General features: G+C 39.4%; 1 protein-coding gene across 3 annotated transcripts in view; it reads right to left on the reverse strand.

Annotated features, from left to right (window-relative positions):
* Nucleotides 1-12,158: 12,158 nt before the first annotated feature.
* The window catches only part of Ssx2ip (synovial sarcoma, X breakpoint 2 interacting protein), a 30,982-nt gene continuing 18,961 nt past the window's right edge, over nt 12,159-24,179 (reverse strand). For 2 of the 3 annotated variants that reach the window (XM_013018336.1, XM_013018334.1), the window contains exons 8-12: nt 23,679-23,815; nt 22,955-23,128; nt 19,339-19,453; nt 18,214-18,382; nt 12,159-15,050 (exon numbers count right to left, since the gene is read on the reverse strand). In XM_013018336.1, coding sequence (XP_012873790.1) covers nt 14,876-15,050; nt 18,214-18,382; nt 19,339-19,453; nt 22,955-23,128; nt 23,679-23,815 — 770 coding nt within the window. In that variant the 3' untranslated portion in view covers nt 12,159-14,875. The remainder of the gene's footprint in view (nt 15,051-18,213; nt 18,383-19,338; nt 19,454-22,954; nt 23,129-23,678; nt 23,816-24,179) is intronic. The other variant, XM_013018335.1, reaches the window with a different exon arrangement.

Genomic DNA, 24,179 nt, shown 5'->3' on the forward strand with positions numbered 1-24,179 from the left:
GTTAGAGACTTGGGCTTTGTACTAAGGTTCCCCTTGAGCCTCTGGTCCATATTTTTAGCTACTCAAAAGCAGAGATCAGAGATATGTGTCAAGGCCAAACTGGGGAAAAATTAATGAGACTATGTCAACTAATAGAAAACTGGAAATAGAAAACATGGTGCGCGATTTTCATCCCACTTGTGTTCTAAATATAAACAGGATATTTGCAGTCCAGGCTGATTCAAGGGGAAAAATGCAGGAACCTAATTGAAAAATAACAAAAGCAAAAAGTCCTCAAGTGGTAAAATGCCTGCCTAGCAATTGCAATTCCCAGCTCCAAAACCATTGCTGAAAAATACTTTTTCAAAGAATTACTATACTATGTGTAATTATTATTGTTATGATTACTATTATTACTATTACTATTATTGTCAGTCATGGTGCAGAGCTTGAACTCTGGGCCTGGGCTCTGACCCTGAGCTCGTCAGCTCAAGGCGAATGCTCTACCACTTGAGCCACAGTGCCACTTCTGGTTTTCTGGTGGTTAATTGGAAATAAGAGTCTCATGGACTTTCCTGTTGGGGCTGGCTTTGAACCGCTATCCTCAGCTCTCAGCCTCCTGAGTAGCTAGGATTACAAGCGTGAGCCACCAGGGCCAGGCTCTACTACATCTATTAAAATTCTTTTTAAAACAGGAAGATAATGAAGGGGTTCTGAGAGTTTGTTAACATATCTTTTCCATTTATACATTGAGAATTAGGAAAATACCACAATAGTTTATTGATTTACTGATCAAACTCTGTGTGGAGTCCAATTTTATTCGTACCAGCTCTTTGAGTTCACTGCACTTTTTCTTTGACTGACCTGAATCCTAGAAACTATTTTTTCTTTAAATGAAGAGTTCAATAAATAATTTCTTCATGACATTTCCTTTCAGTATTTTAGCATTACCTGGCAACATAGGCAGAGGCATATTTGATAATGTTCAAAAATTATTCTACAATTTCTCCTTTTCTATCTCCTAGCTTATGAAAGTTGAGTTTAACATGGTTGACTGAGGTCTAGAAATGGGAGAAATGGAAAATGGACCAAACCTCTGTCTAACTCATCAAGACCTAGAGGTCAGGGCTAGTAAATCATAGAGCTACAGGTCTGGTAGGTCATAGAAAGGTATTGGTTCATTTTAGTTTTATTTCAATGAGTCCTGACTCCTAACTGAAACATAATCTCTTTGGCTTCTCCTTCCTTTAACAGCACCCATTTGTGTATAGTAGTCAAGTGTTTTACTTTTAGGCATCTCTTTTGTATATCATTATTTATATAAATGGATACCTTTATTCTTTTCAAGGATATGGTGCTTAACTAATCAATACAGATTTAATATTTAATGCAGCACTATACTTATCCCATACTCTTTATTATTTAGATAGCACTTCTGATCTTGTGTCATATCATGCATTTAGTTATTTATCATGGGGTTTGGAGGGGGTATTTTTCTATCTAGGCCTGGATGAGTGCTTAAACTAAGGCTCTCCAGTCTTGTTCCACCTTTTCATTCAAGGCTGACATTCTAGCACTTGAGCCACAACTCTGCTTCTGGCTTTTTGCTGGTTGTCCACCAAATCCATCTTTTTTTGGGGGGGGGTCCAGTCGTGGGGCCTGGACTCTGGGCCTGGGCACTGTCCCTCAGCTCTTCAGCTCAAGGCTAGCACTCTACCACCTGAGCCACAGCGCCACTTCCAGCCTTTTTCTTTTTCTTTTTTTGCTTATGTGGTGCTGAAGAATCGAACCCAGGGCCTCATGCATGCAAGGCAAGCACTCTACCGCTGAGCCACCTTCCCAGCCCCCCCAAACCATCTTTCCAAGGCTCTGAATGCTTTCAAAAGTATCTTTGGAGTTCTGTTTTTCCCAGTGTAAGTGTACCATTGTAACCTCAAGTTGCAGTAAATTACACAAAGCCAGTTATTTTCTCAAAAATGCTCCATGAACAACTGAGACTCTCTTTGTTCAATCAGTGTTACTCAAAGAATAATTTGGTATTGGCTAGCTCCTGGAATCCAAGATCTTTCCTTTGAGCATCATGTCTGATAAGATTGCACCTGTTTACCTGATGCCCCTGGACCATACAAGATTGCCTCTTCCACCAGTGTGATTTATGATGGAGGCCTTAGACTATAAGCTAAAGGACAGACCTCTGGAAGGACTGGAGAGTAAGGTTAGATATGTGGCCAGTAAGCCATGCCCACATGAGGAACACCAGTAAAAGCTCTGTAATACGAGGCCTGGCAGAACTTCCCTGTTTTGTGTTACTATATCCAGATTTTTGTATTTCTTTTGTGGGAGAAATAAACTTGCTAGGTAGGTAGTCTACCACTTAAGACATATCCTTTTTTTTTTCAACTGGCCACTTGTGGCTCACACCTATAATCTTAGCTACTCAGGAGGCTGAGATCTGAGAATCACAGTTCAAAGCCAGCCAAGGCAGGAAAGTCTCTGAGACTCCAATTAGTTACTTAAAAAGCTAGAAGTGGAACTGTGGCTCAAGTAATAGAGTTCTAGCCTTGAACAAAAGTTCAGGGAGTTCAGGGACAGGGCCCAGGCCCTGAATTCAAGTCCCAGGACTGGCCACCTATACAAAAAACTTCTATCAAATTAACCACAGAGAGGAGAATATGATCAAAGGTATGTGGCAAGAATAGATTTTAAGGGCATAAAACTTCAGAAGAAGAAACACATGAATTAAATACAGGTGCATTTTGGGAGACCAGACTAGTTGAGCACAGAGCATTCATTAGGCATTCACACACAGTCAGACTAAAGGAGGATACCCTTAGGGCAAAGGTGTAACTTCTCTGAACATTTAAAATATAATTTACTGAAACAAACTCCTGGTTATGGAAACAGGGTTGTTGTTTTTTTTCAAGTGTTGTTTGTGGTAGTGGTGGTATTTATTTTTTGCCTTGGAATTTTTCTTCTAGGAGGGGAGAAGGGGGAGAGCATGCAGGGAGGGAGGGAAGAAGGGTGAACAAATGTAATCATGCTATTCAGTACATATGATCTGGAAATGACCTATGTAGTTTGTGGGCAGGGATGGGAAGGGGAAACTGAAGGGAAGTAAAGGAAGGGATGACAGTGTCCACAAAGAATTGTACTCATTGCCAGGTTTATGAAATGGTAGCCCCTCTGAACACCACTTTAATAACAATACTAAAATTATTTTTTATTATTTTGTAGTTGGTTGTGGGGACTGGGCACTGGGCACTGCTGCTAAAACTTTTCTGCTTAAGGCTGGTGCTCTACCACCTTGAATCACAGATCCATTTTTGTTTTTTTTTGGTGGTTAATTGGAAATAAGAATCTCACAGACTTTCCTATGAGGGCTGGCTTTGAATGCAGTCCTCAGATCTCAGCCTTCTTAGTAGCTAGCATTACAGGTGTGGGCCACTGCTGCCCAACCTTGTCATTTTTTTTAAATAGCCATCTAATCATGGCTATACATGCATATACATAACTCAACAAAACTAAGTACTCTTATAAAAATGAGCAAATAATCTCAAAAGACACTTCTCAAAAGAGAAGTAAAAGTGATCAATCTGAGCAAAACAACTTGTTTTTCTATAGCCATCCACTTCATGTAATCTTATGGCCAGTTTATCACTGTCATCCCAGAGAAGGATATAAGTGAATAAAGGTTTGCACTTTTAGCTCTGGAACAACCTCCTGCTCTTCCTTCCAGCCAGCATGGTTCCCCACCTACGAGCCTCCTTAGGGGAAAGTCTGATGCTACCCCTCTTCCAGATGTGGTTAGGTTTTGGACTAGTCTTTTTTAACGTAGAGTGGAACATCTACATCATAGTTTGCATGTAGCATCCTGGTCCATCCTCCCTCAACGTCTTTCTTCCTCTTCTTCCCTTTTTGTCTTCCTCTTTCCTTCCCTCCTCTGGTCCAGTGCAGACTGGCAGGGGCTGAGAAGGAGAGGAGAGACTATGAGAAGACCCATGTGTGAAGGTAATGATGTGGAGAGTGGAGGGGAAAAGTCCAATCTTCCTGCCATTACATTCCCATGAATTGAAGTGAAATCTCCTGACACCTACCTTGCTTACTAGAGTAAATTTGCCTCTGGAGAAACACAAGGAAGGACTGAGCCCTGCTTCAAGTTTTGCTTGAGTAAAAATCAAGGCTTCAGCAAGTAAAACTTGGCACCTGGTGATCATGCTTAAGCTGGTCACTGCGAGTTTTTTGTTGTATGCTTGTTTTATAGTACATTCTTAAGAGTGAAAGGTCTGGGTTCTTCTTAGACTTATCAGCTGTGGGCTCAAGAGTCAACTCTTTAATCTCACCTCACTCTTTAATCTCAGCTCAGCACAGTTTTGCTTTCTTCATCTTCAAAGGAGACAAGGGACTCCCTGAAGGTTTGACTTCCAAGATTGTTTTGAGATTCAAAATGGAGATCATAAAGCAGCATTCACCTATTTTCTAACCTAGAAAGCACTGCAAAGCTCCTTCCTGCACCAAAGATGAAGTGTCTAAATTGACAATGTGGGCAGCCTGATGAAGATGTAACTTAGCCTTGAATTCAATTATACCCACCATGCAGCACCAGTGTCTCACACTTGTCAAAAAAAACATGGTCCCAGAATTAATCTTATTGCAGTTGAAAAACTTGAGGCTTAGGAAGGTTGAACAACTTGGCTCAAGGATCACAGCTTGACCCTTGACCAAGATATAGGCCATAAGGCCTTTCACTAGCCGATCCTCCCACTCTGTTGAAAATGAACTGTACAACTTTGTGGATGGGGAAGAGAGGGAAAAACTGGGAGAGTGAAGGAAGGGGAGAAGTTTCCCAAAAATAAATGTGTTCATTACTTGACGTATAAAGCAGTAATCATCAATTAAGATGAACTTAATTGAACACAAAGAAAATTACCTTTTTGGAGCTAATTACGATTGCACACTGGGAAAACATATAATGTAATCTTAAAAATATGCTCTTGAGTTTTGCAAAATTGAAGTTGTGCTTGTAGGTAGGAGCCAGAAAAGGGGATTGGTAATTGAGTCACTTGTTAGAGTTATGATTGGTGCTGGAAATAATTAGAAAGGAATTGCTTTCCTGATTGTTTGAAGGAAGAGATCAATTTCACATAAGTTCAGCAGAGGTTAACAAAAATTATGCTCAAAGCAACTGAGGTTTGACCTCAAATGTTTAGCCCAGTTCAAATGTTCACTGTGGTCTTATGTCAGATCTGATTAAGTATGTTCTTTAACTCCTTTAACTTGAAACACTCTGAACCAATGCTACTATTGGGGTGGGCCCCCAATATTGGGGTCTGTGATCAAAGGAATGAGACTGAAACAAGGCAAAAGTCAGACAAAGTTATATTTCGCGCCAAGCATCTAGAAACAGACTACCAGTCAGGGCCACCTGGGCAGAGCGCGAACCCTGCCCAGCTGCAAGGGCTAACTTTTATAGGGAACAGGCCATGCATTTAGGCTGGCCACACATAGGTGGCCAATAGCATGGCAACACTCCCACAAAATTGCACAGTTATGTCGGGCCACACGGAGGTGACCAATGAGGTTACAACTTATCCTTAAGCAGTTATTTAAACTAGCCTCTACCACTTTGGTCAGTTTTGGAGAATGGGTTGGGGAGGGGGAAGGTGGGGTTTGCATTCCTTGGTGTGGGGGGGGCGTTACATATGAACTCCTTACTGATTGCACGTGTCCACTTGGCCTCTAGGCTCTGTTATCAGAGACTGGCAATCCATTTTTCCTAAACTTGTAAACAACAAGATGGATGTTTAACCATGATGGAGTCACATAGGCTCACTAGGTCCTAACATTAAGATGGGGTCCCAACAGCTACTTTGTTTTTTGTCCTTGACAAACTGAATGGTTATAATTACTAATTTCATGATTTTTTTCATCTTCCACAATTCAAATGGTGTTTCTACAAAGATGTGTTTAAATTTAAATGCCTTTGGAAAGATAGACAGGTTCAGAAGGAAGAACTTAAATGGAGAAAGTAAGATCCAAGGGAAACTCTCCATACATTTCTAATGCTAAATCCCACAATTACTACTGAAGGGTATAAATAATTTGTATATTTCACAACTAAAAAATTTGTAATCATCCTAATATCTATATATCTATCAAATATATACATTACGATATCTTTTTTTTTTTTTTTTTTGCCAGTTGTGGGACTGAACTCTGGGCCTGGGTGCTGTCCCTCAGTTCCTTAGCTCAAGGCTAGCACTCTACCACTTGAGCCACAGCACCACTTCTGGCTTCTCTTTATGTGGTGCTGAGGAATTGAACCTAGGGCCTCATGCATGCGAGGCAAGCATTCTACCACTGAGCCATCTTCTCCCAGCCTCATCCTAAAATATTTTACTGCCTCTTATTTATATTATTAAAAGTAATGGTTTAAAAATTTTTTTAAAGCCAAACCAAAACAAAAAGGCAGGAAAATGTTTAAGGTAAACAGAGTAAGTTTATTGGAAAAATGAAAGTAGAAAAAGAAGAATTAACAGACGTCCTGAGTTGGGAGGGGATTTCCTAGTCTCCTCAGGTGGGAAAATCCAAGTCTCCTTTTGGTCCCCCTAGATATTTGGTCCTGCTAGATACCTGGTTTCTAGTCCTCTCCCTCTTGGGGGAGTGTATCTTTGGTTTGATTTGTTAAGCAATGGTCACTCACTGCCAAAGGCCTTTAACACTGGACATAAGTTCCTGTCTGATTGGACCCCTCCATTCTGAAGCTGGGGAAGGAAAGTGCGTGATCTTGCCTTCTGCTTTTGCATTCATTTCAAGCACTTGTGATGGATTTAGAATCTCTGCCCTCCAGGTAAGAAGGAAGGTGATATTTGTCCTTTGTCTCCTGCCAAGTGAAGCTATGTCCCAGCTACCTTCTATTCCTCACTGCCTAACCAATTCAGATACCTATCCCCTCACTGAGATATTACTGCATCCCATGCCACCACCCCTCCCCGTTCCCCCCGCCCTGGCCTTGTCATGCAGAGAACACAGAGGCCTAGATGATCCAGACCATTACTCTTTCTTATTTAGCAGTGCTCTGTACATGTCATGACAAGGCTGAAACATGTATTTAGAAACCTTTTGCAAGTTTTATATAGTAGAATTTCAAAGCAGATGAATTTAATAGGCTGCTTCTACATTAAATGAGTCACTTCAAATAAACATCCTTGTATTTTTTTCAGAACAAGGGAGGTGGTTCTCTCTCAGGGCCTGCCTACTCCAAGTACAGACTGGCCAGATCAATGCTAAGCACTTGCCTGTCTGCAGTTTATTCACCATTTCAGGGCTGTTTCAGGATGCAGAAAGCATCTCTGAGACTGGGATACTAGACTTGACATAGAGAGGATGATCTTTCATTCTAGCCTGTTTAGTACATTAGGTTCATGGTACTCATGTTTCGCTTCTGTGTATATACTATATACTGAGGGCTTTAATGGACAAGAGGACAGAGTAACAAATAATACCCCTATAAATAATGCTAGAAAACAGCCTTAACAGAACATTTTTGCCTTAACAGAACATTTTCCTCTGTGTGTGTATGTGTGTGTGTGTGTGCGCGCACGTGCGTGCGCGCACGTTCCTATTCTGTGACTTGAACTCAGGGCCTGGGAGCTGTCCCTGAGCATTTTTGGCTAATGGTTAGTGCTCCAACACTTGAGCCACACCTCTACTTCTGGCTTTTTGGTAGTTATTAGAGATAAAAGCCTCAGAATTTCCTGCCCAGGCTGGCTTAGAACTGTGATTCTAAGATCTCAGCCTCCTGAGTGGTTAGATTTACAGACATGAGCCAGTGAAGTATGGCTCAGAATATTTTCCCTTTTAAACAGTATTTCTCGGTCCACTCAGCTACCACAGCTATGCGGCTCAATATGTAAGCTAGTTATCACATGGCTGTTAAGCACCTGGCTGGTCAGAACAGGTTGAGGCTGTCACAGTCACTGATGGGCATGCTCCCTGGCAGGTCCCCAGCCTGCCAGAGGAACCGGTTCTCAAGTATAAAGCAACAGTTCAATGCAAGTTCAGCAGCAGCTGCCCACTTACATCTGTCCAAATCATTCTCTCCCTGCCATGCCTTTCATGTGTTAGTGGAGACCACAGCCTGGAACTAAAATCAGCATGCTCCTGATTTTAATAAATTTAACTCTATCATTCTGATGACATACACATCAGAGGAAAAGTTTAAGCATGTGTATGTGTATATGTGCATATATAGTCTTGTTATTTCTGTAAGTCATAGAGCTAGGTGGGTTTTTCATTTCTATAGATAAGTGAAAATTTTTTTGCTCATTTTAGCTCTAGTCACTTTTCTGCAGGTTTTTTTTTTTTAAGTAACAGAAAACCTAGATTTGGTGATTTAATTTGTATACTGCATCCCGTATAGAAAACCCATCTGCACAAGGGGAGATGACACACATGAAGACACTCTGAGCATTCCGCCTCCTGCTGGGTCACATGTTGGCCAGTATCATCTCTTCTCAGGGTCAAAATGTCAAAAGCCAACTGTGGACTTCAGCTGCCAGCAGAAACTTGTCCTCTGCATGACTGCTGCCTTGCACTATTGACTGCATGCCAGTGAGGTTTCCACACAGCTGGCTGCTACTAAGGCTCCCCAGGCTTGTCCAGGAGAAGCTTCTGGCCTCCCCCACCCCAAGCTCTTATTGAATATTGCCATCAGCTGCTGAGGGATATCACTATAGTAATGTAGACTCCATAGGTCTTGACATTTCTCCCAATTTAGCCATTATCTAGGGTTAATCTGATTAAAATAATACTAGTGCTCCTGTCCTTTTATTTTCATTTCTTTATGCTTGCAAGGCAGGGCCTCTACTGCTGAGCCCCCCCCCCCTCCAGCCATTGCTGCACTGGTTATTTTTGAGATGGGGTTTCATTTCCTGCCCAGGCATGTGCATGGACTGTGGATCACCTATTTTAGACTTCCTTTCACAGCTGGAGTGACAGGTGAGAAACTTCTCAGAAGAATGGCAAATAGACATATGAAGAAATGCTCAACATCCCTGGCCATAAAGGAAATGCAAATCAGAACAACTTTGAGATAGCATTTCACCTGTCAAACTGGCCAATATCAAGAACTTGAACAACAAATGCTGGAAAGGATGTGGGGAAAAGGGAACCCTATTGCACTGTTAGTGGGAATGTAAACTAGTTCAACAACTCTGAAAGGATATTTGGAAGTCCCTCAAAAAACTAAACACAGAACTTCCCTATGACCCAGCCATACCACTCCTGGGCATCTACCCTGATCATTCATTACAAGTCAAGATATGGTAGAGACACATACACTTCCATGTTTATTGTTGCACTATTCACAATAGCCAAGTTATGGAAACATCCAAGATGCATTAATAAAATGTGATATATGTACACAATGCAATTTTTCTCATCCATTGGGAAGAATAAGATCATTTGCAGGGAAATGGACAGGCCTAGAACAAATCATGCAAAGTGAGGTAAGCTAAGCTCAGAGACAAAAGGCATCTAGCTGCACAGGTAGAAGCTAGATCTAATACATAACTTGTCATGAAAACCTATATGGGATTCAGAGTCAGGGGAGGAACACAAAGGTTGAACTTCTCTGAACATTTAATATACTAATGAAATGAACTCCAGGAAATGGAAACATGGTTACATTTTTTTTTTGTTGGTGTTAGTTGTTGCTGGTGTTTGTTTTTGCTTTGTATTGTTTTCTTGGAGGGGAGGGTGTGGTGCAGAAAGGGAAGATTGGTGAACAAATACCATCATGCTTTTCAGTATACATTAAGTAGAAAACAAACTATGTTAACTTGTGGGCAGGGGTGGAAGGGGGAAACAAAGGGGAGGGGATAAGTGTAGAGGTGACATTGTTCAGAAAAAGAAATGTACTCATTACCTGACTTAAGACACATTAATAGTAATTTTTTTTAAAAATGGGGTGGATACATGGTTCAAGTGGTTGAGCACCAGCTGTAAGCAAGCCAAGTAAACATGAAGCCCTGAGTTCAAACCTCTGTTTCTCCAGAGGAGAAATCAGTTGCCACACTCAACATTTATTGCTTCCACTGAGTAATGAAGTCTTCCCCTCTGCACTCTCCTAGGAGATAGAGTGATATGTTAAGGTGGGGCCAGTTATCTGGGCAACTCCTTTCTGCAAAGAGCTCTGGAAGGTGCAACATACAGAAAATACAGGATTGCCCTTAATTGGTGACCATATATTGCTTTTCATTTTGTTTGATTTTGCTGTCATCTTTGTAACAGCTGACTTCCTTGAAATGCTTCCCTTCCCAAGGATGGCTTGTGACAGCCTTCAAGTCTCTGGCACTGGTGTTTGGGGTTTACATGGAGTGAGGCTCAGTCAAGTAGCTATATGCAGAACCTGCCCCTGTGACTGAATTCAGCCTGACAGGCCACCAATGGGCATTTACTATATATATCACTTTATTATACACTTACCCAGTCACATAGATTCAGCACATGCAAACACTCCTAAGCAGAATATGCCAACACACAAAGGCTATTTCCCAGCCAGGAGGGCCAGTCCTGAAATACCTTTTGTGTACTGTAAAATCATGCCAGGTCTGATAGGTTAACCACTTTGAACATGATCCTCAAAGCTGCTTTTCCTTAAACCTACCATGTATCACTTCCTGAGCCAGGAACAAAGCTAGGTTGTTCCACTTAATGCCATCATCCAGTCAGATTCCACTAAGCAACCTAACCTTTCTCTTAATCACTTATTACTTGCATTACTGCAGCCTAGTCTCTTTTCCATTTTGCTTTCCTCCCAGCATCTCTCCATCTTAGATCAGGATTATATTGTTACAACAGAACATTAAAGCATTTGTAATCAATGCTCATGGTACTATTGATAGATAGGATCAAAGTCTGGGGACACATTTGTGCTTGAATTACTCAATAGCATCATCAAACACTGGGTAAGCATAAAGTCCCTTGTATCCAGGAGTCCTTTAGCCTCCCTCTGGTCTCCTGCATCCTACACACTGACGATTTGTAGTTTCTCTAAACTACAACTGGTATTTCAACTCTGACCCTGAGTGTTCTGGACTGTTCAGGTTTTAGCTAAAGCATCCTCCCTGAGGTGCTTCATGCCCAGGCCAAGCACAAAACCCAGAAAAACCAAAAACCAAACCCAGAAAAACCAAGCTATCTCCTCACTATCTACCAATCTACCTTGTCTCATTTGCAATACTGGGGGCCATGTGCTCGGGCTGCACAGTTGAGGATGCAAGACTGACTGCTCAAGCCATACTGTATTTAACTCTTAAATTAAGCTGCACCACTCAAGTGTACTTGGTAGGACATACACTATTCTAAACCTCTGCAAGGAATCAGGCAATTCTAACAAAGTTCCTTCCAGCTTAAGAGCTTTAGAACTAACTCAAATTTTCTAATCCACTCATCTGTGATGAAATGGGCTGTTACCATCAGCATTTTATATTTCACAAGTATGCATGTGGTGTGCTTTCTGTGTTGTTATACTAGGTACAAACACTTCTGGACTTCAAGCCCATGAATACTGAGGTAGATCTTTATACTCACTGATATTACAAGACTCTCTGAGTCCTGCCAAACCCATCATTTCTAAATTAATCTCTAAGAAAAACTACAAAGAAAGGATTTTATAACAAATAATTTAATCAGCAGTCCATTTCACTCTAATTTACATCCAGCCTGGGAGAGAAAATAAACAAACAACAAAAAAATATTCAACACTATAATAAAAGACTACTTCATTTTCCTTATGTGGCCCTTCTTTGCAAATGTTTTTCCTAACAGGTCTTTTATGCTTTGTATGCCAGCAAGCAAAACCCTGTAAGGCAATAATCTATTATTACATAGTAAGTTCTGCCAGAAATAATGGCAAGACTCAAGTGAAAAAAAGCCTAGCACCATTACCGTTATGAATTAGCTATGTGACTGGAACAGAACCATCCACCCACGCTTTATGAGCAAACTGAGTCATCTAGCTTTGTTTGGGTAGTCTTCCCATCAACTCTGCATTCTCAGTGCCAAAGGATATGCTTGTCTTCTTTACTTCATCGATTGGAAAGAAGTGACCAACTCCAATCTATAGCAAATACTCTGTAAATGTTCATCAAAAGATTGAAAAAAGTAAACACAGACACAGGGAAAGGTATGTTTACTAGAGTTCCATGATCCATACTTCTTTTAAATCAATCTGGAAATATGAACATCATTTACATTAGGATATACATACAAATTTTGAAGTTTTTTTGTTTTTACAAAGGGCCATTACAGAGGGAGGATCCATTAACTCAGACTCCAGGCACACCTACTACAAAGCCTGCCCTGCTGTGCCAGGAGCCTTCAAATGGTTCCCCAGTGGAGATCAAGATGACTTCAGAGTGTTCTCCTACTCAGAAATCATGGAATCTATTTTATGATCACAGGCCTGTGATCAATCCTGATCAACTAAAAGTGAAAATACAGAATTCTTTCTAAATAACAATAGTCTTTCCATTATACCACAAGGTGAATCATTTATCTGGAATATCCAGTGAACTTAATCACTTAAAATACCCAGGTATTAAATGATTTTTTCATCAAGTTTCCAATCATCATAAGTTTGCAAATATTTAAGAGTAGGAAAATCTCAGAATTTCACTGCCTCTTTTATGCTTTGAAAAAATTTCCAATTTGCATATGGATAAGCATGGAAGTATGATTACAAAAGGGGGCTTCTAGGCGAAGTACACTCTGGCATCATTATCTAATCATGGCTAGATGTAGCACAGCTGTATTATCTGTGCACTGCAAACATCTACAAAAGGAAGAGAAACAAATCTTGGGCATTTTGTGTTTGGATTCAGTGGGTTTTCAACATGGAAACCGTCCAATGCCTGGAAGTTTAGGTGCTGGAGACCACTTTAGAATTAGAATGGTCAACAAAGGTGACTTAGGTAAAAATAGACAATTTCTAGCAGATCTAATGCAAATAAATAACCAAAGTGCAATCAATCTGGGCTTATATACTGTTTTTCACATCTTAATTTCAAAGTAAATCTCAAGAAATTTTTCTTCCCAATATGAAAAACCAACTCACTTTAAAATAGAAACACAAGGCTGGAAAAATTAGATGCTGCATTGTCCTCCTGGAATATAGGGATTTCTATTTTAAAAAATCAGAATGTTTACTTGTAGAAAGTACATCCTGGAAAGTATCTCCCAGGAAGGGGACTGTGACGCATACATCAATGACTACTGATTGCCTTTCTTTGACATTATTGCTGAACAGCAAAATAATAAAACCGTATCTAGATTTCTTCCTCTGGAATATGGTAGATTTCTGAAATTTTGTAGTATTTTAAAGAGCAAAGAAGTGAGCATGCACCAGCGGAACTAATGTCCAAATGTTAGCTCTAGGAAACTGTAAACGTGGCCCATGCTAGACTGGACTCAGGAATGTCACATGGGACGCACTTTGTGGTATCTTTTCAACCCTAGCTGATCAACTTGAGTCACACAGAAGTGAACAGATGACACAAGTATGCTTTCTTTTTCTTGGCAGCATGACGGATTTAAATGAAACAGCCACAAACAGAAGTGTATACAACACCTAGCAAAGACTTGTCTGTGTAAGCGTCTATGAAAGAAGCACGCAGCTGTTAGGCACTTAAAGCATTTGGGTGAAAAATCCAGAAGAGCCTAGGCCTACATTTATTAGCACTCTATCAATAGTAACATACTTTTCATGAAGAAACATGCAGTCAGAAACAATACAGACAAAAGAGTCTCAGATTATTCTGAAAATGAAACAACTATCCAGAGTATATCACATCTGGCTTATAAAACTGAATGCTTGTACATTGTCATACTTCTTTACCATTAGTGATAAATATCTCATTGAAAAATTACTAGAAAAGTATTGGCAATGATATAAAGCCCTAGCTGGTACAGATGTAACTGTACTCATCTGGTAAGGAAAATATTACCATGCACACATCTTAATCTTCTAGCATCCAAACATCTTAAAGCAATGTTCTTACATTGCTATTAAAAGGTACTTTTGTTGTCTTGCCCCCATTACTCCAGAAACACTACTCCTCTTACAAATGATAATATCCAACATATATAAAATAAAAATCTAATGCTGTAAAAATCTCCAAAATGTAATGTTAGTAACAATGACTATCTAAAGAACTTAGCTTCATGGTAGAGCTTTGAATACTTATTGCCAGATGATTAAAAGAATCTTAACGTAATGTGGGATTAGTCCTGATGATTTCGTAAATAGACTATCACTAATTTTATTGGCATGAAATACTATACTTCTGGTTGTGTGAATATTTTGTCTTAAAGCCTCTTAACATAATTGTGTATATCTATGTACAAAACATACATAAATTCACTTTATTTAAAACATATGAAAGAGGTAATTCCAAAATCACACTAAACATAATAAATATAGAACTTGCTTTGTTAAAAATCTACAGTATACATTCAAGTAAAGGCTAAATTTCCAATGCCAACTGTATTTGGGACAGAAATTAAACATATACAATAATAATCAGTCTCCTAAAAGTGCTCTTTGAAATCCCTAGAAATCTCATTCTAGTGCTTTTGTCTCCATCCAAAAGTCCATACATTCCTTTATTCACAGAACCAGACACTTCTGTTACTAAAAATACATATCCAAAGCTTTTATATCCTTTTCAATAGATTTAGAATTTCAGCTCTTTGGGGAAAGACAGGGAATTCCAAACAAACAATTCAGACATCTTAAAGTATTAGAGATGACTGGCTTTATGACACACCCTGTTTCAACTTAGATGTGAAATCTGATGCACATCTTAATGGAAACAATTCCAGCACACACGTCTGTCTAAGGTAGGTCATCTTTTTCCACATGAGAACTTGTATAGGTCAAGGAGTAGCCACTGTAACAACCTTCCCGTGACCCAGGTCTTGAGGCCATACTCCATTTCTGATTGGTACATTCTCTCCCGACCTGATTTGGTTTAGTTTCCTCAGGAGTTATATTCAGTACATTGATTGAACTGTTGGGAAAAGAAAGGAAGATCTTAATAACTAACTCACCTTCTTTTATACATTAGACTGCTTGTGCTAAGTAAAAGAGAAGAACATGAAGGAGAAGAGGTGTTTCGAAACTGCCTATTATATGATTATATTATATATATATATATATTTTTGGGGGGGAGGAAATAGACCTGAGGACCAAACTTAGGGCATTGTACTTGCCTGAAGAGTGCTCTTCCACTGAGCTACATCCCCAACCCCTAATATATGACTTGTATCTCTACCTCTACTTATGTATTTACCCATCTATTTATTTTATTCCTCTAGTCTATTTGGAACCATGCTGTCCAAAAGAATTTTAAGGTAGACAGACAATATGAGGTTTTTGAAGCTCTGCTCTATGCTTCCATCTTTCTGGAACTATTTTTCTAATCTCTTTATGGCTTCTTTCTTATTTGTTTATGCCTTCATACACTCATCTTTCCACCCTATCTCCAGATATTTAATGAGTGCTCACAAAAATGGTTCAAGAGGCTGAGGGTTTGGGGGTACGTATGTAACGCCCACTACTCAAGAGGCAGAGGCTAGAGGATCAAGGTCTGAGGCCTGCTGGGCAGTTATGGAGATACTATCTAAAAATCAAAAGCAAAAGTGCTTGAGGGAAGGGCTTAAGTGGAAGAGCACTTGCTTACCATTTACAGGGTCACATATTTAATCCCCAGAACTGTAACCCTCCCTAAATAAAGGTACCCTTCCCTTTTATCTGAATAAAACTCACATAACCAACGTTCAACCAAATAAATCTGGTTAATAATTACTTTAAAAGTCAATGAAGCTAAGCCAATGACTAGTAGATTTTTATCAAAGTATTATTTTACGTAGTTTTCAACAAAAACAATTATCTTTCTTATGACTGTTGACTAACTTGACTTCATGTCTAACAATCTTTTAAGATGGTTTTAATTCTAAAAATTGAAACAATAAGGGGCTGGGAAGGTAGCTCAGTGGTAGAGTGCTTGCCTTGCATGCATGAGGCCCTAGGTTCGATTCCTCAGCACCACAAAAACAGAAAAAGCCGGAAGTGGTGCTGCGGTTCAAGTGGTAGAGCGCTAGCCTTGAGCTGAAGACTTGAGGGACAGTGCCCAGACCCAGAGTTCAGGCCCCATGACCAAAAAAATAAAAAAATAAATAAATTGAAACAATCCTAAAGAAAACTAATACTTAGAAAATGGTTTATAATTAGTTCAGTCCTGAGTGCCAGCTCAAGTGAGATTGGTGCTAACGCTGGTTACATCAGTGACTGGTATAAGCGATACTGTGTAGAACTGGAAGTAGAGCTTTCAGGTAAAGTTCCTGAGGCGTAGAAATGGCCACAAATAGTACACTCTGTGTACATTCTCAGAAGCAGAAGAGTCCTTTAGCCTCCAAAACCATACATCACTCATTTACAGCAGCATTTAGAACACAAGAAATGAACATTTAGCAGTACTTTTGTGTTTTCAAATATTTTTGCTGTCAATGAATGTTAAAAGACCAAATACTGTGCAAGTCCTATTTGTTGTTGTTGTTTTAAATATGTATTAAATACATAGCACTGCCTTCAAAGAATACTTAGGTAAAGTACTTTATTACTAAAAAGAAATGCAAAAAAGTAAAAATTTTAAATCAACTGATACAATTATGCCATAAGCGTTAGGAATGGTGAGAATTTTTATCTTTATATACATAGTCCTAACTAAACAAATTATGTAGTTTCAGGAATATTTCATATAAAGAATATTGACATGATTTTCAGATTATAAAATTAAATAAATTTTTACTCATATTTAAGCAAAAGTTAATCTACGGGCCTAACTTTCAAAGCATCCCACTCTAAGCATTTCTGGCCATCTCTCATTTCAGTTCCAATAATGACCGACTCCTACAACCTCTTTGCCACAGAATACTCATGTCTTTAGCTCTTGCTCACTATATGTGCCTACCACCATGATCCTCTAGGACCACGCTGTAAGCCCTGAAGTCCTAAATCCATTTTCAAAATCAGCCATAGAAATTATAGAGTCTTGTCCTTCTACCTTAAAAAGCTAGATTTCTACACTCTTGCTTTCTAAGATGCCGAAAGATAGGGCCTTTAGGCCATTGTCTTGTACTTTAACTAGGACGACGGCCTGGGCTGTGAGTGTAGCTCTGTAGCAGCAGCATACTTGGCTTGCAAGGCATTCACAAAGCACCGAAAAAAGAAAAAAAGGGAGAGAAAGACGGAAGAGCAGAGGAGAATGGGAGAAGGCGAAGAGAAAAAGAAGGAAGGGAGGAGAACACTTGCCAACTTATTCCCTTTGATTTGTTTTGTTTTGCTATCTCAACTAGGAACACTCTTGATTGCTCTGTGATAGTATCTGAAGTAGTGTTCTTAATCTTAGAAAATGATTCAATGAGAAAAAGTCAAATGGCATCAATTTGAGGCCACTGTTTCTACCACAGTGCCCTGGGGCATGGATCACCAGGCTTCACTATACCAGTGGAACACACAAACCAGAAGAAACCTTGAAATAGGTCCTCCATACAGAAACTGTCAAAATAGTTTTCTTCCATTAAATACAGTACTTAGAATTTGGTGTTGAAAATAAAACAATCTTAAATTATATGGCTAAAATTATATATTTTATTTTAAAACATATATGTACGTATGTGTGTATGTATTAGCGGCGTAAGTACTAAAGGGCTCTAAAGGGCTTTACCATTTGAACCACATCCTCAGTCCTGATTACTTTTACTTTTGCTTCAGGTAGAGGGATGATCCTCCCATCTCTGTCTCCCAGAACTTTTTACATTGTATTTTTAAAATATGAAATACAAGCTTGATAGCTCCAAGAACAAGCAAAAGGTCTACCATGCTCACTACCATATTCCCAGCACCAGCATATACTGGACATCCTACATATACTATGTATATGTATACTATGTATATACTATGTATATATATATGTATACTATATATACTATGTAGGACATATACCTACATATACAAGCCATCCAGAAAGTAATTACAGAATGTATCAATGTATTAAATTCTTCTCTAGAGCCTTTATTGTTGCTAATACTGCAGATATATCAACTTCTCCATGGGAATGCAATACCAACAATTTTTAGAAATATGTAAAAACATCACCAATCAATAAATACCTATGTTCAGATGTACAGGAACGTGCAGTCTGACAGAAGTCTGAAGTACAAGGTGAAGCAGGAAGAGACTGAGTCAGCTTAGATGTGCAAACTGGAGACCCATTCGACATACTGTGAGGTTTCTTTTGCCGTGGCCTTGAGGGCACTGTAAGATTGTCTGGATCAGAACCTTTGCCAAAAAAAAAAGGAAAAAAGGTAACACAAATGATGGAGTAATAAGTACAATGAGACAGCTAACTTAGATGACTCATTTGAAATTCTGAGTGAGATATGAGAACACATTATTTTGCCATCTCTTATGCATATCTTGTAACAGTTTTTCTTTCTTTCTTTCTTTTTTCTTTTGGTGGTACTCAAGGCGTGGTTTGAACTCAAGGCTTATGCTTGCCAGTCTGGTACTTGGCTGCTGAGCTACTTTTTAAAAGCTGGGAGTGGTGGCTCAATCCTCCCTAGTCCAGAGGTAGAGAATAACAGAAGTTTAAGACAAGTATGGTCAAAAGTTCATAACTAGCTACTCAGAAGGCTGAAGCCCTTGGAGGATTGCAGTTTGAAGCCAGCCTGAACAAACAAGTCTGTCAGATTCCATCTTTGATTAATTAGCAAAAAGCTAGGCTGAAGGCAGCTCAAGTGGTAGACATGAGCACTGTCAAAGAACAAGAAGACCCTATTTCACATCCTTGTCATCCCAACCACAGCAGGAAACAACACAGTAGGATTGCAGTGTTCCAGGGTTGTGCTCAGGCAAAAAGGGAGACCCTGTCTCAAAAAAAGATGAAAGTTGGCTAAGCAGTAGAGTATCTGCTTCTAACAAGCATTTGGCCTTGATTATTCAAAAGTCTCTGTGCTGTCAAGACACCAAAGTAAAAGGTTACTTTTGATACTTCTGGTTCTATTGTTGACCAGTTTTGACTCCAGTAAAAAAAAAAAAAAAAGTAAAGCTGATTTCAGGGTTGGGGGTATAGCTCATCAGACCTTGGGCAAGGTCATAGGTTTGATCCCAGCACCCCACAAAATTAGGTAATATAATTTTTTAATTTTAGTTCCAATTAAAGAGCTATTTGAAGTTTTCCATTAACTTTTATTTAAATACATACGTTTGCATTACAGAGTTTATAAAGTACTCACTTCCTGAGAAGGCACTGAAAAGTTTTACACTTTCTGAGCTCTGCTGGTCAAAGGTAGTCATAGTTAAGAACTGCTGCTTTAGCCAACTGGCTCGTTCTTCTTCAAATGCCTTTCTCTACCATAAAAACACAACAACAACAGAAACATGTGATCAGCATTTCAACCTCCAAAAAACTGCTTATAACTGCAACTTCTCAAGCTGTCTGCAGTATCCACACCCATTTCTTATGTTAAATAAACTGACCTGGAAAAAACTAAGAAACATTTTACTTAAGAGTATGTTTAAAAGTAAAAGTTCAACCATCTCAATATACCAGTAATCACAATTTTCACATTAATTCTGAATGAAAATAAATGAAGAACTCAAATAGTGTATTAGCAGAACTTTGAATAGATAGTACACACATTGTGAGCATACTATTGTAAACAACAGAAAAATACTCAACATCATATACAGATCGTTTAAAAAGAAAAGTTCTGGCTTCATCAAGCATTTCTCTGGTACTGGCCTCCACTAGACCACAAGAGGGCATTGGCAGATCATGTCAAACCTACCCCTTATGCACACTGCTGATGAATCCTAAACCAAACACCCTCTCGCCCCAGGTCTCTCATCCTTCCATCCTCTGCCCCACTGTTCCCAATCAAGGAGCACAGGCAGATGGACTCAGGCAGGACACGGTGCCAGACAATTGGGGAAGTGTGGGATATGGACTCAGGAACAGGAGAACATAGCCGCACAGGTTGTTTAAGAAAACTAGTGGCAAAAAAGAAAATGAATACACTGACCACAGAAAAGAGATTCATTCAGACATGGAAGACACTTTTCCAAATTGTCAGTGAAGTAACATAAAAAAAATGTTATACAATAGAAAATACAAACATTTCCATTAGAAAACTTAAAAGATAAGACCTGAAATAAAACCTTAGTGGCTGAAATGAATTGAGTCTGTAGATCAGGTGGTGATCCACAAGATAGAAGTGACAAAATATCTAGAATTCAGAACATGACGTCATTCTATAGATAATTGTAGGCAGACTACAGGCTGTCAACATAAGTTCCAGAACATAGAGCAGTCAAAGAAGGGAAAAATAAAGAAAATTTCCCTAAACTCAGGAACACAGCATCTTCCAGATGAATCATCAAGATATATCCTGATAAATCTGAACTTTTAAAGTAATTACACAGGCTGGGGGGGGGGTAGAGGGCTGGTGAGGAACGCACACAAAACACAAGGTTGTCCACGATGTTACATTATAATTTAGCCTCTCTTCAGTAACACTAGAAGAAACAGAATAACTCGTTACAAATTTTGAGAAAAGGCTGGAAATCTCAATTCTACACTTAGCCAAATCAAACAAAAATATGTTGATAATCTAAATTTCAGAATGCTTATTCTATATGAATTAGTTATGAAAAAGTTACTTATATAGGTATCAACATAACAAATTCAAGAGGAATCCCAGAAAGAATAGCTGGAGCTTAAAGAACCACAGTGGCTGTCTGACTTAGGAATTCAGCCAGAAGCTAGAGGCTGTCCAAGAACGCACCAGAGTGATAGAACTCCTTAGTGCAGAGTATTTACCTATGCATGTCAAAATGTATCATTTGTTTTTAGAATGAACAATATTTGCATAATCATGTTATCAGTTTTCAAGTTTTTAAGTCTCATCTTTAGACAAGGCAATTTACATCTAGATTACATAATAGGAGGGAATATATATGCTACAACACTTGACAATGAAAAACCACAAACAAAATGGCGAAATAAAGTAGCAAAGAGTGGGAAAGGTGCACAAGCATGAACTGGAAGCATACCCACAACTGACTGTAAATAAGTTAGCAATATTATGAAAAAATAAGATTTGGATGTACAAATAGTACAGGTGGGAGGGCTTATTTATACTAAATGTATCTTTCAGAGCAAAGAAATAGTATTGAGAAAAATGCTAAAAAATTATACATTAACGTTCAAACAGAACTCCCCAGGGGAGGAGGGACCAAAAACTCTACCATTAGAAACTTTGCTATTGGTAATAATAGCTTTCTCTGTATGGCCCAGTTTCTTTCTTTCTTTCTTTTTCTTTTTGTCAGCAGGGCTTGAACTCTGGGCCTGGGCACTGTCCCTCAGCTCTTCAGCTCAAGGCTAGCACTCTACCACTCGAGGCACAGCGCCACTTCTAATTTTCTGGTGATTTACTGGAGGTAAGACTTTGATGGACTTACATGCCCGGGCTGGCTTTGAACCATGATCCTCAGACCTCAGTCTCCTGAGTAGCTAGGATTAAAGAGTGAGCCACGGGCACCCAGCATCTTTAAACATTACCAGGTTTCATTTAGCAAAGGATAACAATGAGGAAAACACATTGCCAAAAGATGCAAACAGGCTGGGCACTGGTGGCTCATGCCTGTAATGCTAGCTACTCAGGAGGCTGGAATAGGAAGACTATAGTTTGAAGCCAGCCTGGACAGGAAAGCCCATGAGATTCTTATCTCCAATCAATCACCAAATAGACCCACGTGGAGCTGTGGTTCAACTGGTACAACACTAACCTGGAGAAAAAACTAAAAACAAAACAAAACAAAAAACCCCAGGGACAGCCCAGGCTCTGAGTTCAAGCTTCAAGACTGGCACAAAAGGAATAATGCAAAACAGTAGAAGTGTGTATGTGTAACAAACTGCATTGTTAATGTGTATGTTACTAGATGAGGGAATAGAAATCCAGGTAGGGATTTAGATTTTACTGTACTTTAAAAACAACAAGCTGGGAGCAGGTGGCTCACACTTGTAATCCTAGCTACTCAGAAGCCTGAGATATGAGGATCATGGTTCAAAGCTAGCTTGAGCAGCAAAGTCTGTCAGACTCTTACCTCCAATAAACCACCAGAAAATTGGAAGTGGCGCTGTGGCTCAAGTGGTAGAGCACTCACCTTGAGCTGAAGAGCTGAGGGACAGTGCCCAGGCCCAGAGTTTAAGCCCCACGACCAAAACAACAACAACAACAAAATGTGCTCCTAAGTATACTGTACTGTACTAAAACCATATCTATTGACAGTGAATATGTGACGGATTCTGAAACTGAACACTTAGGAAATCAACCTGGAATGGGATAAATGATTTTTTTTTAAACTTGCAAGTACAATAGCACTCTTGCTTGGCCTCTCTGCAGTTTCAGGTTACTTAAGTAAGTCATCAATAGTACAATCAATGGTTTAGAGAACTGGACAGCAAAGAAACAGATACATCCAGGTGAGCTCTGCCTCTACCTCGGGTTTTTTGGGGGTTTTTTTGGGTCCGGTGGTGGGGCCTGAACTCTGGGCCTGGGTGCTGTTCCTCAGCTCTTCAGCTCAAGGCTAGCGCTGGTTTTTTGGGGGTTTTTTTGGGTCCGGTGGTGGGGCCTGAACTCTGGGCCTGGGTGCTGTTCCTCAGCTCTTCAGCTCAAGGCTAGCGCTCTACCACTTGAGCCACAGCACCACTTCTGGCTTTTTTCTTTTTGCTTATGTGGTGCTGAGGAATCGAACCCAGGGCCTCATGCATGCAAGGCAAGCGCTCTACCACTGAGCCACCTTCCCAGCCCATCTACCTTTGGTTTTAAAAGCAGTTGTTTCTAGTACCTCCAATCCCAGGCGAATAGCAGCTTCTGTAAAGCTCCGTCTTTCTCTCTCAAAATTCTTTTTTTGCTCTTTAAAAAGTGACCATTCTTCTTTGAGGCGCTCTTTTTCTTCTAACAGGTAACAGTCTTGCAGCAGAGAAGTGGTGTCATCATCACATGCAGTAGTGAGCTGCTGCTATTAAATTGGAAAACATAGTAAGTGCCTAGAGACCAACAAGCTGAAATGAAGCCAGGATGACAGGTCAAAAAAGAGTCAGAAAGTCAAACTTTTCAATTTCTCTCTTCCCAAATGTTACCAATCCCAACTAGACAAACAAGAACACATAAGGAAAGATATGACCTGGTTAGTAGATAACTTAGCTTAGATTGGAAAAGCTCTATAGAACTTAAGAGCTAAAAGAACAGATAATCCGGTAAATCCAGTAAGATACAGCAAAGTTCTGGGGTATTTCAGAAGACAGAAAAGCTTCAAAAGGTAATCCAAGCTAGGTGTCAGAGGCTCATGCCTACAATCTTAGCTACTCAGGAGGCTGAGACTTGGAGATCATAGTAAGAAGCCAGCAATAGCAGGAAAGTCCTTGAGACTCTGATTTCCAATTAATGGCCAAAAAGTTGGAAGGGGAGCTGTGGTAGCCTTAGGCCAAAAAGCTCAGGGACACCATTTAGAGTTCAAACATCTGAGTTTAAGCCCTTAAAAACCAGCACACATGTAAAATAACATTTACCTGTAAAAGCTGCTGCTGTGTTTTAATCATTTCTTTACAGTGCTGAATTTCTAACTCCAGTTTCTCAGTTTCTTGTTCATGGTCTTGTCGTGAGATCACATCTTCATTATTAAAACCTTCCACATGTACCTTTGAAACTAACACAAAACCTAGTCAGCTGCTGACAAGCTTACAGTCACCATTAGTAGTTTATGGGTACTTTGAAAATATACTTCAAAATCAAGGCTCTCAGAACTTTTTCTGTAATTTCAAGGTTATTTCCTTTGGCCTTTTACATTTTTATAATAAGAGAATTAAATTTACATTATTTTAAAACTGAAAATTATAAGGAGCAAAGTAATTTAAGTTCATGACAACTATAAATTCATAAACTTCAGGACAATATTGGTCTTGGAGTTCTTTTTATTTCAAGTGTCAGAATTTAATTTGTAATTCATATTTATTCATGACTGTGTCCCGATTAAATATAGACAACTTGATTGCCCATATAAGAATCTTGAT

The sequence above is a fragment of the Dipodomys ordii genome, unplaced genomic scaffold, assembly GCF_000151885.1.
Source record: "Dipodomys ordii isolate 6190 unplaced genomic scaffold, Dord_2.0 Scaffold39, whole genome shotgun sequence".
Classification (NCBI taxonomy): domain Eukaryota; kingdom Metazoa; phylum Chordata; class Mammalia; order Rodentia; family Heteromyidae; genus Dipodomys; species Dipodomys ordii.